Source organism: Enoplosus armatus, chromosome 1 (assembly GCF_043641665.1).
Source record: "Enoplosus armatus isolate fEnoArm2 chromosome 1, fEnoArm2.hap1, whole genome shotgun sequence".
NCBI lineage: Eukaryota > Metazoa > Chordata > Actinopteri > Centrarchiformes > Enoplosidae > Enoplosus > Enoplosus armatus.
The window spans coordinates 25,139,633-25,157,405 of NC_092180.1; the positions used below are offsets into that span (position 1 = coordinate 25,139,633).

The 17,773-nt window shown below is 40.9% G+C and overlaps 1 protein-coding gene across 4 annotated transcripts in view; it reads right to left on the reverse strand.

Moving 5' to 3' along the window:
* ntrk3b (neurotrophic tyrosine kinase, receptor, type 3b) overlaps positions 1 to 17,773 on the reverse strand; it is a 158,314-nt gene that overhangs the window by 119,648 nt on the left and 20,893 nt on the right. For all 4 annotated transcript variants that reach the window (XM_070924744.1, XM_070924588.1, XM_070924668.1 and 1 more), the window contains exons 2-3: positions 9,080 to 9,154; positions 5,232 to 5,303 (exon numbers count right to left, since the gene is read on the reverse strand). In XM_070924744.1, coding sequence (XP_070780845.1) covers positions 5,232 to 5,303; positions 9,080 to 9,154 — 147 coding nt within the window. The remainder of the gene's footprint in view (positions 1 to 5,231; positions 5,304 to 9,079; positions 9,155 to 17,773) is intronic.

Sequence of the window (17,773 nt, forward strand, 5' to 3'; positions counted from 1 at the left end):
AGGTAGACACCATCCCTCATGTGACAAGCAAGTCTTAAAGGAATATTTGGGGAAATACGCGTCTTTGCTTTCTTGCAAAGAGTTGGATGAGAAGATGTATACCACACTCATGCTTGTACACTAAATATGGAGCGGGCAGTCAGCTTAGCCTAACACAAAGACTGGAAATAGGGGGAAACAGCTAGTGAGACAAGAAAGTCACTACTCCTGGCCAAGAAATAGTTCCAGCACGCAACTCCCATAAAACCACAATTTGTTGTATTTACACTCCTTTTATTTTTAATGGATTAAACAACTGAGATACAATGTATTCATTAGTGAGCTTTTAAAGGTGCTGGTAGGTGGGTTTTTTTTTTTTTTAAACCTTTGGACAGAGACAGCCAAAAATGAAGTCTGCAGATAATAAAGAGCTATTACCAGAAAACAGTCCACAAAAATGTAAATTATTTTATTTTGTTCTGTGGTGTGAAATTAAGATGTGAAACTGCCAAGGGAACCATTTTTCGTTGTTTTCTAGCCGCTGTGGTCGAGGGAGGTTGGACATGCATGAAATTAAATATGGAGTACAGACAAGACTGCGTGTTTACAGCCATTGCTGTAACCGTGCACTTACTGGCACTGAGCATGGTCATTTTCTGCAAAGACTGTGCAAAATATTACTGATTGTTCCTTTAATGTCCCTTTATGGCACTTAAGAGCTTCCAGGCTGTTTCATCAGTTTCTCCAGCCGCAACAACTGGTGAGATGGGATTTACTGCTGAGTCACCGGTGCCACGGAGAGAAACACGGTAATATGTTTACTTGATGAGTGGCCCTTTTTTTTAAGGCAGATATCCCACACAAACATTTTCAAATTGCTTGACTAGAGAAAAGTTTTCCTATTAATATTAATAAAATGACTTGGTTGCAAACTTGGTCAGTAATTTCAATTTATGGGTTAAGTAAGCATACACATTTTCCTGACCCTATCGAACCAAAATTAGACAATTTGCTAATGTTTGAACAGGCTGAAGAGATTTCTCAACTCTGACACACTCAGTAAAGTCAGAGCCCCTAGAGCAGTTATATGACTATATATAACTTGAATATTAACTGAGGAACAGACCGTATTAACATTTCAACAGGTTTTACTTTTTTAGTGTACTTTTTGCAAGGAATAATAGCACCTGATGTGCTCATTTTGATCATGCTTTTCTGTTTAATACATCAGGAAACGCAGTTTCTTGGCCCCAGAATTCCTGCTGCGAACTGTTCTATATTTGAAGCGTCATGGTGCAGGTGTGGTACTATTTAGAACTATCTGCCCTTGATGCCATTAAAAACATTTACTCAGCTGTGCGAGCCTAGATAACAACATCACATCATTGTACAGTGGTGGAGATGAGGCTGTGGGGTAGTATAGCAATCCCCCTCTGTTTCCATTCATGGGGTGAGAGTGGGACATGGAAGAATGTAATATATAGTTTAGGTGTCCCTGTGTTGTCTGGCTGCAGTGACCTCTGACTGCTTGTAGTAACTGTGGTCTTGGAATCTCAGCTTGTCACACTAATTGTAAATCATTCGCCAGAAAAGCATCAGCTAGGTGTTTAAAAAGTAAATAGAACAGTTTGTTGATTCCCTGTTTGCATTCTGCAAGCACATTAATTCAGAGTGTTGCTCAAATATTTGCGTCATGAGTGTATGTTACACAGATTTAATGCTGGAGAGTTAATCACATTCTGGAGCTTTTGCATTGCCTTGCACTATTTATATTTACCTTTATGTCACTCAGCTGATGCTCTCTTCTGAGTTGTCTCAGCCCAAACATAGAGGTTCGGTGTCTTGCTCAGGGACACAGCAGCAGGATATAGGGTTATTGAACATATTGGCTGCTGCATGGATTAAATCTCTGCACCTCCTTTATGCACCAACATCCTGCTGATCACAACAAAGAACTCTCTCGGGATATGGTATACTGTAATTAGGTTTATTTTGGGCCCAAATAAAACATGGTGGGCCCATGGAGGTCACCTCATAATGACAGCACTGATGCTTTGACAAGAGCCGTTAGGAAAATAAACAAGGCTACAAAAGAGGATATTAAATATAGCTGAGTTCATTTCTAATGAAGCAGGCAGATGTTTCACTCAGAATATCCGGCCTGGTCGAGCTTGTAAACTGCACTGTACTTTTGATTGTTTCTTTGTTTGGACATCTGTTAGGCTGACTGGCAGCTGGCATGTTTTTTACATTGGTGTCTGAATAGTTCCTGTACTGTAAAAGCTGTCCTTGGTTTTGGTTGAATTATTGGGGTGTCACCTGACAACACCACTGCAAAAAAAGATGCAAAGTTACATTACGCATTAACTAGCGACGACTAGCTCATCTAGCTTACTGTGTGTTACAGCAGTACATTAGCTTGATGTTTCTATGGTGAAAAATTGCATTATTGCAGGAGCATTAAAGAGATGTTTAACTTATAAGGGCAATGATGCAGGTCATGAAGTTATTAACATTATCTGCAGCAGACAAGCTGATATTTGCTTTTTTGGTCTGGAAGCTGATTTATAACATTAAATATGGCTCAAAATACAACTCTGAAAAGTGCATACTATCTAATATGTAATATTACATATAATATTTTATTCAAAGTATGAATAATTAGCTTGTAGCACAATAATAAGCCCATGTCATGGGAAACTGGGCTTTGTGTAATAGTGTAACTAACCAGGTGAGTCTCCACTGTCACTCTGTGTTTTGGATGAAGAAATATTGTACTGACACACATTTTGAACGGCCACACTCAAACAACTTCTGTTATGATATCATATTGTTATGAACACATAATACAACACACTCTGACCAGTCACCACAAGTGAATTATAACAGTAACATGACAGATCCCAGAGCTGTGTGGGAGAACTAATCTAATAAGCGCCACTATGTAAATAGCAGTCGATGTTTGTCAGGCTGCTGTAGAAGAAAGTCTCTCATTTTCTTCCAGGTCTGGCAGTCTTCCACGCTGTGTGTTATAAAACAGGACAGGTATTTGCTAAAATGTCAGGCAGAAGGTGATCACAAGCAGCAGATGTCAATTTACACAGCGCTATGTAGACAGGAAGTTAAAAGACAAAAATACGGAGTCGAAGCTCTTCCTTGTTGCTGAAACGCGTAAGGTCAATATAAATAATTGATAGATTAAATTTTACAGCTCAAGAGTAATTGACTGTTCAGTAAGCACCGCCCCCCTTAGTTACTGTTGCTACACTGTTTCTTTTCTCCCTGTCTGTGGACCTTTCCTGATGGTAGCACACAAATCCATAACGATCTTTGTTGAATGTCCATTTTCTGATAGCTTCTTCACGAGTCCAAGAAAGCTTTTTCTGTTTCGTTGTGTCAGAGCGGCGCCAATTCAGCACCATGGACAGGGCCAGCAGTCACTGAACTAACAACTGCAGGGAGAGTGTGTATTTTCTGTGCAATGGGCGTTTGTTTTCGGGATAACGGGCTGTCGGACAAATTGGGGACTGTTGGGGTATGGGAACAATGGCATGGCACCGTTAATTACAGACATAAGGTTTATCTTAACATATCTTTAACGTGTCTGATTTAGCCTGTTTTGGCCCGAACATGTAATGAAGAGAATAGCTTCAATTCTCCTCACAAAGGAGAAACCAGTCGAGCGCCTGATGGCGCGGGCTTTGAACAGACCTATCTGACACCGACATCAATGAGGTCGACCTTCTGAGGCTAAGCTTAGGCATAATAATTAATCTTCTTTGACATCATCATCCTCAGTGTCACCTAGCAACCATCCATCTGCATTAACTAGACCACAAAAGAGGCCTGCCATGGACTGTATGGGGTTCGGGCTTTCACTGGTTACAATGCAAATGCCTCCATGTTGGAGACAATATAGTGGAGGCTAAATCCACTGAAACTCACTTGATCCATCTTTTCTATTTGTTGGACAGCATTTATCACATTTTTAGCCTGAATCTAAAGAGATGTCAAAGTATATATAGTATGGGATCTTTAAATCAAGAAAACCGTAAACTAACACTTTTCTGGAAAGATTGTATTGTATTGTATTTGGTTTTAGGTGTACATGTTTGCATTATAATGGTCACTAACTGGGGGTCTCATTTACCACTACACCACATGTGAGAACAATCATCATCACCCACTCACCCAATCTTTTCCTTATACCTTTCACATATTTTGGATCATTTTAAGTCCCCTCCCACTGCACAGCAATTATGGTTAGTAAGAGGGAGGGAGGAGGAGGTGAGAAGGTTACAATCATTTATTTGTTTTCAGTCGTGTGTTAGCAAATCCATCTTCTGGAGAGAAAATTAGAGTGAAGGGGGGATTTAAATAACGTTCATTAAATGTTGATGAGCTCGATTAGCTCCACCAATCACCTGACCTAGATAAAAAGACAATTTGTACTTTTTTAAAGAAGTCTACACACATGCACACCACAGTGTGTGCACCCGAGGACATACACATACCCAGATGCCCAAAAGTCAGCTCATAACAACATAATCAGACTAGTCTCACTAACAGACAAGATTAAGTTCTCAAATGACAAATACTGAATTTACTTTTGCATCTATATTATGAACTACTGCTTGCTATCTCTCTCTCCCACACACACACACACACACACACACACACACACAGTGCAAGAGATTCAAGCCTAACAGCAGCAATCCACAGAAGAAAAGAGAGACCAAACTGCCTCTCAGCTGACAACTGGAAATTGCAAATGGCAATGTGTTCAGGTAAAAGACTGTGACTGAGTTCTTCACCGTGTTTACTCCTGGAAAATTGGGGAATAACAGGCTGTCATAGGGGGTGACACATCAGCCTTTGTTAAAGAAATTACCTTGTTCTTCGCACAGCTCTCTGATGCTCGGCCTCCTGGACAAATTGTCCATTTGGTGAGTGCGGACTAAATGGAACTGCGTCTTTGGCATGTTGCTCTACCGGAGCACAAAGAAGCGGGGTAGATAGGAATCCAATTATCCAAGGCAAATAATGGATGTCTCATTTACGATGTGCGGCTGTTGCGACAGTAATGGCAGTGCCACAATTTTCCCGAAGCCTGTCTCTATCAACTGCATCATCTTCTGCTCAACACAAACTCATCTACAGCCATATACTACAGGTTGTCAAGCATTACTGATCATAATAAATCCTTTGAAGGCACAGGAAACATGGTTGTCAAAGATAGAATATTTACTCACATGTAGCGTAGGTGTGGATTCTGAGCGAAAGCTCGAGCCTGGATCACCCTCAGGTTGCAATTCATGATAGTTCTGCAAAGATAAAATACAGATGAAACTGTGAAGAAACCACCTAAACAAAGATTTATTTTCTTCCTAGCGTGGGCACGTACAAACACTTGCACACAGTATCACTGTGTTATGATCATGTAACTGCATCAAGCCCATTTTGATTTTCCATTTTCCTTCCCTATTTTGCTGCATTCCTTTTTGTGCTTGTGCCTCTCTGCTCCTCATCTTTCATTTTTTTCATTTTTCCCCCTTATTTTGGTCTGTTTTGTAGAAGCCTCACGATTCCACTCTAAATTTGTTTTCATTTTTTTTTATTTTCCAGTTTGAAAATATTTTGTCATTTGAATAAAATAAACCCATTTTAAATACACAAAATGGTGGTCTCATAATAAGGAAATAAGAATGCAGTACTCGAGCATTTCAAGACATTTTTACATCTTTTAGTTTTTGCTGCAGTGGCCCACTGTAACAAATCAGAATAGTTCCTTGTCTATTCCAATTATTTTAAGTTCAATCTGCATGTGTCCACCCTAAGGAGCTGACACTGAAATGGAAATTCACTTTGAACCACCATTTCATGAAAGATTTGTGAACTTGCGTTGTCTTTACTGTGAAGGGAGTGAAATCTCTGATTTGTGCATGCATTCTAACACATTTTCTCAAAGTGTTACTTGTATGGAGGGAAAGAATTATGAAATGAAACCAATCCTCATTTTGCTGGGGACCCCGTGGAATCCTCCCAAGAAGTCCTGGAATTCCCAGTGCCCCAGTATGGGAACCACTGTCCTGGGCTACAATGGTAATGACTTCTAATTTTGTAATCACAGATGTCTCTCTCCAAAGAAGTCATTGACATCACCAGCGAGCGCCTCATAACACAGTGTGCTGATCATACCCAGCTGTTGGTGCCAATTACCTTCTAGAAGTCTGATCACGTCTCTGTGGTGTTTGACTGGGATGTGGCGTTCCATCACCCAAAAAATCCCAAAGTGGGGGTCTGGGACCTCGAAGAGTCTTTGAGGGGGTTTTTGTGGCCCTAAGGAAACTTTCAATGGGTTTTCCAGAAAAATGAATAATAATAATTTCAGTATTATTTCACTCCCTAAAATTAGCACAACAATGTACAAGGTTGACTGTTGAGCTTTGGTTATTATCCTCCCAACAGTAATGACAATTACATTGAACACAATGATCTCTGTAAACAGCAGTCGCAATACTGTGATTTACGATCATATATAGAATAACGTTACTATCTGTAATGTTGTGACTAGTTTGCTGTTAGCAAATTACTTCATTAGTTAATGTTACGAAGCAACCAACGCCAGATCCATGCCAGCTGGCTAACCTTAGCTTAGGTTACAGTTAGCTTGTTGGCCGCCCCTGCCTTGCATCACTCTCGGCTAGTAGAAAGCAACCGTTCAAGACATCATTTATTGTCGGCTAAAATCAACACCGTTAGTCATAATACGTACTTTAGTATCATGGATCAAGTTAGCAGGAGAAGTAATTTGTCAAGCTAGCCAATTAACATAACCACTCGTAGTATTTTGCTTGCGATGTTAGCGAGGAAGCAAGCTAAGGTTAGCCAGCTAGCTGTAATTGAGGCAAGGGCCTCAGCAACACGTATAAATGTCACATCCTTTGGATTTTCGTGGAAAAACTGTCCCTTTTCCATAGAAATCAGTCCACAGTTATAGGCAACTGAGAAAGTCAAGGAAGGTCTCATTTTATATATACGTTACACTCCGATCACACATTGGCAATAAAATGGGATTAATACATGTAAATGCATGTAAAAAAAAACTCATAGTACCTTTAAACACATTGGACTAAAGGAGTAACAATACAGGATTTATGTTTATCTTATCTTATCATTTAGTTTTCCAGACCACACAAAGAACCAACTAAAAGGCCACAGCACTTCACCAAAATAATTTCTTACTTGAGACGGTGCTTCTGAACTACCTTGAAAAATCCGACACACTGCTAATCTTTTCTTCTTTAAATATATAGGTTTTGTTAAAATAAAATAGGCTATCCACCAGATAAAAATGGGATAAAAGACAAGATAAAAATCTATTCCACCATGCAATGCCAAAATTGTGGTCGATGCCAACTGGCAACTGACTAAAATAAAAGGCACAAATTGTAGCTCATATGTTTGCACAATGATGTGCCAGTTACCAGTCTATGTTTTCTTATTGTCAACAAATCCCATCAGAGACCAAAAGTCAATCAATGAATTGATCTTACTAACAAGTATTTCCTGTGTAGCCAAAGTGTATATACGGTTTCCTATCCCTCTGTGTCATACAGCTCCATAGTTGATTTAGCCTTTCTAAAAATGAAAATAAAGATTCATGTCCTCAGTAGGAACCAGTGGGCTCGGAGCTGAGAGCCACAGAAAGGCTGGGGAAGCCAGAAAGTATTGAGACATGGACTAACGCACTGTTGGTTTTTGGTCTTTTCATGGGATTTGCTCACAATAAGAAAAATATACAATATAACCAGCCTCACCTTTTAAGATAACTTATTATACAGTAAATTGCATGAAACTACTGTTTATGTTACAACAGATTTGTTTCAGTTAGATTGCCATGAACAGCTCTAACCAAAAAAAAGAAGTCTATAGTCTTTTGCTAGTGTTTGTTAATGTTACACTCGTAGAAAGGTGAGGAGGGATTATTTGAGGAGGTATGAGGAGGAAGTATTGTGGTCCTTAAAGAATATAAACAGTTGGGGATTGCAGTCAGCTTGTTATTCTGGAGATGTACTGCTATACAACATATTGACAAAGTCAGTGTTTATTTTAATTAATTATTGTATCTATTTCAAATAAAGGTGAATGAGGTAAATTGTAAAATGAGGTGATGTAAGGTATCCTAGAGTAACCTTTTCTCACTCATCCCTCCATACTGCTAACAGTCCCACAAGGCAGCATCACACAAGGTAACAGCCTTCCCTGGGAAGGCTCGAATCCAGCCGGGGAGGAGCCAGCGTCCCCAGACAAGGCAGCAGGAGAGAGGCGGTGGTAATGAGAAAAATGCTAATTTAGTGGTGGAGATATTGCACTTGGCCTCCCTGATGAGGGATCAAGGGGATCAGGGGAGAGGCCAGCTCTGACTTTGGAGGGCAAAGGAATACGGCTCTCTGCGGAGAGAGGAAAAAATGAAGAGGAAGAGGAGGTCGGGAGGCAGTGGCTGAGGGAGGAGTGGCAGGGCGAGAGGAATGTAAAGGATGTGGCCTTATAGTAAAGGGTAGCAAAGGAGCGTAATATTGCTTTAAGAAGTGGAGAGATGAGAATAAAAGAAAAAAAAATCACAACGCAACAGCAGGGACCCCTAACTCAATTTTCCTTTCTGCTTTTTAGCATTATTTGATCAGTGGCTAAGCAAAGTGAAGGGGATGTTCCACCGGCGTGTAGCTGTCGAGAATTAAAAGCTTGTTTAAATATCAGCTTGTGTTAGGATCAGAAACACACCCTAACACTCCCTGACTAACACCTTGTCATCTCCCCTGAGAATTAGCCGGGATTGTGTCACATTCAGAGAAGTATCGGACATTAAATCCCGATGCGTTGCTGGCGATGCTGCAGCTGCCACCACTACTGTTCTCATCTCCGGGAGAAAAGCCTTGGCCTCTCTGCAGCGAGCAGGCCTGATGGAAAACAGGGATTAACAGCGGTACAGGTTCCACTGTCCTTTTCCAGATCTGCAACACAGTAGGACTGAAACACAGTGAAGTGTCTATCACTGGTCTCCCCTCGCTCCCCTTCAGACAACAGCATCAACACTCACAGTCTCTGTAGTCCAGTGTAGAGCTCCATATCGACGTCTCTCAGAGTCTGCAATCCTGTCCAGTTCTCTATGTGTCTGTAAACACAGAGAAAGAAAGAGAATAGTAAATGACAGGTTCCTGTTCATCCGAGGAGAAAGGAAAACAAACCAGGAGATATGACGGGGGGAGAAATCTTTTTTTTCAGTCCCAAGTTGCAAAATAACTGTGTGTTGTCAAAGTTTTTGAATCCATATTCATTTAAATTGCAATTATTGGAACAGTTCTGACAGAGCGCTCTCTGCTGCCCTCTGATAGATTTAATTGCCAAGAGGCAGCTTCTGAAGCTTAATCTATGTGAGGGGAAGTGTGAGGGGGGCAGACCAAATAAATAAGTGCAGATGACTTTACTTCAACTAATGCTATCACTAGACTCCCAGGGAAAATTCTTTCTGTGTGGCAGGATAACAGAAGCGAAGCTGGCACCTTTGAATTAGCTTTAGGAAAACATTTGTAAATTATTTGTTTGTTATGGTTTGGAAATGAAATAGGCAACACACATAGGGCACACTGGTTTCAATTAAGCCGGGTAAATGAGGAGATGGTAGCAGAGGACATGGCAAAGGCTTTATTGCTTTGTTTTGGAAAAGCTGAAGGGAACTTCATCCTAAATGTCAAATTTCAAATCAATGTCATGAACACAACAATCAGGGAGAAGCAGAGTTTTTTTTAAATGGCAGCAGGACAGCTGATTGGTTGTTTACTACAGAAAACATACATGTACATGAGCAGTTTAAACACATATAGTGACACTTAAATACATGCACATAGAAACAGATACCTATCTTGCAGCATGAGCCTAAGATTTGCTCTCACATTTCATTGTTCAGAATGAGTTCTGGGATCAGATAGCAGTTCGTATTTTATGCCAGCAGCAAGAAAATAACATCTCTGCAATTGGTTTTGGCAAAATGTGTGCTCCTGTAGCATATCTTTTGGTTCTTGTGCATCTGGTACAACGACGAGGCAGCATCTGAGACATTCTGTTTATTTGAGCGCTGCGCTCTGGGGTGCATCACCTGCTTTGGTGGAGAGGAAGATACAGATCTGCCAAATGCAACCAGCACTAGTGGAACCCCACCGTGCATGACTTTATTGTTGGCTAGCAGGCTGGCAGGTGGGAGCAGTTCGTGGTAATAGTGATACTGTTTCAGGTTGTTTTTTTCCAGTAAATGATTTTTAAAGTTGGGGTTACATCCAGAATAGCTGCAATTCTGATCCTAATGTGAGCTGAGTCACAGAAAATCGAGCTCGGATTGGTCAAATGGTAGGGGATGTCCGAACAAAATCTGATTTGTGCAGGTGAACCCGTGACTTCTCAGGCTCTCTTTCATGTTGAATGTTGTTTCAATGGTCAAACTGATCAGGATCAGATCAATGCCACAACAGCTCAACATGAGTTGAAATGACTGGAGCTGCTTTTTCCCGTCACTTTAATGAGACAAGGAGAACAACGGCCTACAATCGGATATTAGTCAGTCCCGAATGCTTTGATGCGTTATGTGTAGCTTTTTTGATGTTGGATAGCTATCTGATCAGCCCAAGACACATAAAGTACGTAGCTAAGTGTAAATGTGGTATTAGATGCATGCAGGAAAAAAGTTGCAAAGTATCAGTAGTATGAAATTTGAGGATTTGGGTCATTATTGGGTGCTAATAAAGACAGCCAGCATTACCAGTCACTTATTCACAGATACAATCATGCAGTACAAACATTCATACAATCACAGTGTTGCTGAAAACGTGCGGCAGCTGTAACGTCTTCACCCTGACAGAGTAGCATTGCTGATGTTGATATTAGTGTTGAACTGAAGGCAGCTGATTCTGAAGGCAGGGAGCTGCTGAGTCATTAATGTGACCTGTAAGCAGACATGACGAATTCCCCTCACAAGGCTTTGCTTATTCACAGTGCTGCTGGGTTACCGCGGCGACACAGAGAGAGGGGCTGGCTCAGAGGAAATTAAGTCCACGCACAGGGGGTCTCATGCGCTACGAGGTTGAAGTCTTCCCAAAAGAGTGCCATGGGTGAGGTTACATTGAGCAACAATTTCAAAAGTAAAAGTCCAAATCATTTTGGTTGTTTTGACATTTTGAGATTTGTAAAACAACAACAACAAGAGAAGTCAACTGTAATGAATATCCAGTCAATAATAGTTCTCTGCCCATGCCTTTATTAGTTACTTTTATATTGTGAATCCATTCTGGATCTAACAATGTAATTGTACCCTTGGACGTCAGGGGAAAAACATTCAAGTTTATTAAATTACTCATTGAACATTTACTAATTCTATTTTTGGAAATATTTAGATGCTTATCCGTACCTATATATCTTTAATGGTAACAGTAGATGATTGAAGCTATTATTGTGAACTTCAATTGTGTACTTGTATGAAATAAATGAAATTTATGACGTGATTTGTTGGGTAGTTTCACATGTAAAAAAAAAAAAGTGTCAATTTGCCAAGATAAATTGAAAGTTTTGTAACACGTCACTCATGTAAATTAAATCAGGCTCAAGTCACAAAAAAGGAAAACAGTAAAAGCAACAAGAGCTGACTTACTGGGAGGGTCTGCACTGCATTCAAACACAAAAGGGTCTTCAGCAGGGTGATTTAGAGAATGTGAAGACCCCACAACATGGCTGAAACTTTGCCAATCATCCAATGAGGACTAGACATATATTTGGCCCTCCTCTAAAGGATGTTGCACGTCTAATACAGAAATTTCAAAATAAAAGTACTCAACAAAATGTTATTGTATAACAGTCACAGCTACAACACAAACCACCAGAGAATTAAGTCACAGAAATATTTATATGAATAATATTTAAAAACTGAGTAAATATTTAAAAAACGTCCAAAAAGTCATCCCTCTTGGGTGCAAGCGTCTGAAATTAAACATCCAGACAGCTTCTTTCCAAGAACTTAATGTCAACAACCCTCTGCCCCAGATTGACGTGTCCTGATTTTAAGACCAAAGAGGGGTCATATTTAGCATTGGAGAGTTTTATAGCTTTTCAATAGAAGATTGGGAAGATTTGTAGTTTTTTGTGCAAGACAGAGCTGAAAGAAAAGAAATGGAAAGAAATCAAATCAAAAGCAAAGCCTTGTTGGCCATCGATCATGTGATTCTCGTACGATGATACGAGCCCGGATGCCTCGATATGGAACTGCAGTAAGTGGCCACGGAGCGTCACTACTTTTGTTGTTAGAGCACGTGGTTGACTGGAGAAGTAGCAGCAGCACATTCTTCCTGAAGTCACATGAAAGTAAGCTTCTTTGCAAAATGTTTAGACAAACGGAAACAAAAACATAATTCTCAAGTTTTGGTCCTGAGTCACAAAAATGATTGCCAGATAAGAAACATCTGGGCATTTTCCTATCATATTAAGAGAGCTAATGTACATCGAACCTTGCTCACATCATAGCACTTTTTAGACACACTTGTTCAGGCACACGTGATGCAGGAAATCGGCATCTCCAGTGAGTAAACGCACAAGGCAACATGACCGGCTTGCATCAATGGGACAATAAGATACTGATGCAATATTGTGATATAAAAATAAAATGATAATTTATGTGAGCATAACATGCTTTCATTTGCAGCACCGCTTTGTGCTCTGTGATATAATTTAGCACTATCCCCATTCTCATCAAACTGCTGTCAACAGCACAGCACAGAGGAAGCAGGCAACACCTCCCGGCGGACCTGAGCACGTTGTCTGCTCAGAACCTCTGATTGTCCGCGGCACATTGAATATGCATGTGGATTAGACTGCCGTGAAAAGATGGATATGAATAACAAAAAACTTGCTATGAGAATACAGGGGCATTCAATCTCTGTCCTGTTATTCCCAGATCCTTGGTGGTTGCACAAATAAAAAGGCACAAAAATAAAATCAACATAAATCGAAAAGCAATGGAGGCACTAACATTTTACATCTCAGGCATTCAAGTAGACACTCACATCCAGACTTACAATGAGACAATGCAATAATTTTGAAACTGCTGCTTTGTCAAAATGAATATTGCACAGAGGAAAGGAGATTTGAGCAAAGGGAGAGAAAGGGATGTGAGGTTTTTTTTTTTTCTTGACAACATGATTAGAATGAAAGTCAGGCTCTCTTATTTATGTCTCTTCTCTCTTATCTGTGCTTAAATGATTTGTTCTCTGTACAGTATTTTATGACAATCCTGCTTCCTCAAAGGGCTTTCTAAATAAATTTGCCATGACATGACTTGATTAATAACTGGAGAGTACAAAGGAAATGAGCAGGATACCATCAGAACAAATTGTACAGGCCGATCTACCAGCTTGCTCTCAAACATACAAGCCTATGAAATTGCAGTACAGCCACCTTCCATCTGCTTTAGAAAATGGCCTCCAAGGAAGTACAATCTGAACTGGGTGGCAGGGTGGTTCAGTGCTTGAGGAGAACACCCTGGAACCAAACAGTAACAGATTCGATCCCAGCAACAGCCATCTGTCGTGTTGGAAGTGGCCCTGGGCGACGCACTCAGCCCCTACCTGCTATCTTGTTCTGGGCTTCTGTGAATATGAGCACCAGAATAAAAACTGTTTTTCATTTTTTAATAGGTGAACACAACAAATAACAGTATAAAGGCAGAATTTGATAAGAACGGTTCAAACATCAAGCTCTCTGCTCTCGTCTAGCAACTGCTATTGATTTATGGAAGTTAATTAATGACAAAACTATTAAGCGAGCACAGAACAAATCTGAGCAGTAATCAATGTGCTATTTCAGATTTGAGAACATGGAGGGACGGATTTGTTAGTGCAAAACAAATTTTGAAAGCAAGCTCAGACAAAACCATAGGAAGAATTATTTTGGAGGACTTTACATTTTTAAACAAAACAATAGGACTTTTTCTATAATGTCGGTGTGCATTCTCTCACTTTTGGCCATTTGTACGTTGAGAGAAAAGAGCGAAATCCATTGGAGTTGACATGGAAGTAAAGTGCCACCCTGTTAGACCCCGCCTTCTAGTGTGCGCCTTCAGCATTTTCATTTGTCTAAAAGACAACTAACTGTGGGAAATATACTACCCCAACACCAACATATGGGTGTGTCCTGTTCAAGCAGTAATAATTGATTTATTTTTTGGCACTTTGGGGCAGCAGAACAAGCTGTACCCTTTAAACACCCTTGAAAGTTGATATGGTGAACGTGTTAGCAAACAGGTGCTTATTTACACATCCAGCAGACAAGGAGCAACATTAGCTGGAGGCATGTCTCTGGCCACCTAATGAAGTCCAATTTCAACGCTCCTTTAAGTTCTGTTTTGGCCTCCACCAACTCTTGAGGGAAATATCTGGATCTTTAGCAACTTATTGCTCCACTGTGTGCACCAGCTAGTCGCACACTTTGTCTACTGTCTACTATTTGATGCTGGGCAGGTAGCTTTTCCAGAGCTTTTCCAGAGCTTTTTTGCTGCAAACAGCTGCTTGTTGGTGAGTGCGGTGAGACTAAACCAAAACAGTAAAGTTGTGGCCTATAAAACCAAAACAATGAGCTGAATGAACACAATATGATTTTGATGCCACACTATCACGAAACCAATCCCTCATCTGAAAGTCGTGGTAATGTAAGAACAAGACACACGAGGCTCCCAGTAGCACAAGCACCAAATATCTTTTGTTTCCTGGTAATCTCCTCTGATTCTGCCCATTGTTTCCAATACTGCTGTCTGTCTGTGATTTACGACTTTGTTGGGATGATCTACAACGCTCGCGCCACCGTCTTAATGGGAAAATGTTTAATAAAATAGAATGTCTCTGGTGTGTTCCTGGGATATTGATCTACATTCTGCCCCCCTCTCTGTTTTCATAGAGGCAGAGCAGCACTCGTCTACAACCCAAACACTTCAGAGTGGGGACGCGGTGGTGAAGTAGCACTCCTCTAGATTAAAGCACACGCCTAACATCAATCAGATAACCTGTTTTTCTTTGTGTGTGTTTTTATGCTTGACTCACGAGTGTTTCCGAGCTGCATTGTAAAGATGGGGCCAGGAGACGCATGAAAAGGACACAGAGGAAGTAGCAATGATGAAAAGCAGAGGAAAGGAAGCTATTTCCCTCAACATTTACTGCAACTGGTAGGCTGGAACAAGTCATCCTCCAAACCAATCATGAGGGACATTTAGCATTCAGAGCTTGTAAATGGGAATCAAGTATTACAGTCTCTCTGGTTTCGCTCACTGAGACAAACCCACGCCTGTTACCTCTATGCAAATGCAATCACACGCGCAGGCAGACAGATGTAGCGGCTTCCTTCCTAACGTATGAGCCTATGAAATGACAACCGCCTTCCATCTGTTGGTCAGAATCTGATTTATAAAATGGCCTCCAACAACAGTATTAATATACAAAGCCAACTGGGGTGTACGGTGTACTTTTGTTCAACTTCATTTCTCCAGAGAGTGTTGTTGGAGCCCCACCCTGCTTCACATTCATACGGTCACAGACACTGATGGAGACTGAGAAGCCTCGCCGGAGGAGGTAGGTGTGGAGTGCCTTGCAAGTGCACTTTAACATCGGGTGCCGAGCACAGTGGAGCGAGGAGCCTATAGCTCTCTGATTTCGGTGTTGGTCACAAGACATGAAATGAGCATGCATGCTCAGTGAGTTTTCCTTTCATAAATAAAGGTTCAAATTAAAAAAATGATTGGGTGTTCGTATTGGCAGATAGACGCATCACGGAAAACAAATGGGACCCCTTCTCTTCTCCACAGTGCTTTTACTGGAAAAATGTGAAAACCGGGCAAATTGTGACAATTTGTCTCAATTACATTAACAGCAGTGACTGTGAGCTGGAGAACATGATATCGATATAACAGTGACAGGCAAAATTGACCAAATTACAGCTATTTTAAAAATGATTCCCCTGCATAGAAACGATGGATTCAGCACTAAGGATAAAGCCCAATTTTTCCAGCAACTGCATCTCAAAATCCATGGGGACAGACAAATGGAGGGAGGGAAAGAGAGAAAGAGAGAGAGAGAGAGAGAGAGAGAGAGAGAGAGAGAGGGAGAGAGAGAGAGTAGTCTAACAGTTCAGTACAAAGCGAAATGAAAAAATAGCAGGAATGAAATTTCAATTGATTGCTTTAGTTCTCAGAGGTTTCCGAGGGACTGATCCTCTAGGGGAGGGATGGCCCGAATTATGGCCCGATCAGCCAAACAGTTGCCTCTACTAAGTGCTGGTCTCAGTGGACCTGGCCATTATTTAGGCTACAACACTATACAGTCCTTTTTAAAGAGCACTACAGAGACTGGGCAGGTAGTAACTGTATATTGATCATAGTATATAGTAAATGATTGCCTTGACAACCCATAACTGTACACCTGTCAATAACAATCACACTGAGTGCTGCTTTTACAAAGACGATGCTGTAGCTTTTTAGTTTTCATATCTATTAATATCCTTCCCGCACTTTTAGTCCTTATTTGCCAACATTGTTCAAATTAAACCTCCATTCTTTGGCGCTGTCCTGTTTTTCTTAAAATCTGTATAAAATAGTGTCATATTCCATTCCTGATTCTAATAATATTCTTACAATATTCTTCCTGCTTATTAACTGCAGTTAAGCCATGAGAAACACACACCCCCACACTCACACACACACACACACACACACACACACACACACACACAAAGTCTCTCAACGTTTGATCATTAATTTTGTTACAGTAAGAGGGCTTTGCATATTCTAGACACTACTATAGCCTTTGGGCTATTATAGCAGCCTGTAGTGTTAGTGTTAGTGTGTGTGTGTGTGTGTGTGTGTGTGTGGTCAGGCAAGTATTGAGAGATTCATTTTCAGAAATCAGCATCAGCTGAACTACAGCATCTTGACTGAAACCCTGATACTTAATCATTTATATTACAGACTCTCGCGATTTTATTATTTTATTCTGTTTCTGAAACTAAACTCTAAGGGCAGCTCTGTGAACATAACTGTCAGCCAGTTTACCATTCGGTTCAGTTCTTGCATGCTGTTCTGAGGCCATGCCTGGTGTTTTAACGCCGCTAATATTCCCAGCCATGATGCCGTCCAACGGCTGCCCCCGACACTGTTCTGTGTCACCGGTTTGCCGATCCAGCCCTGGGTGGAAACTACCTAAGCCTCTGAGTGTCACTGTTCGCTACAGGCTCAGCCAATCCGCAGCAGAGATTTGGCAGCGCTAAACGTCGTGGGAGCACTGGTCCGTGCTCTGAAAGGTATCAACACTTCGCACATGACTAAGCTCAAGCGTTTCTGCCCAAAATGAAAATGACTATAATTAGTGTGCCATTTGCCAAGTGTCATCAGGCTATGATCCTCTCCGGATTCAGCTCCATACTGGAGCTACTCAGCAGTGGCTCAGGAGGCGATGGATCTGCACATCAACGGATGTCGCTTTCAACATTGTACACCTCCATCTGCGCCGGATAATAAGCAGAGTACATCAACACTGTCAACCCATAGTTATCATTACGCCATTAAATGCTCTGAATCTTAAATGCAGGCCATTTTCAAAGCACAGTAGCACCCTGTCAGTGCCTCATTTACACATTCAAAAATGTATGTGTAACATTCAGAGCAGAGTCAGTCTGCTTCATTTTCATGGCAACCAAGAACTTAAAGCAGCAATAA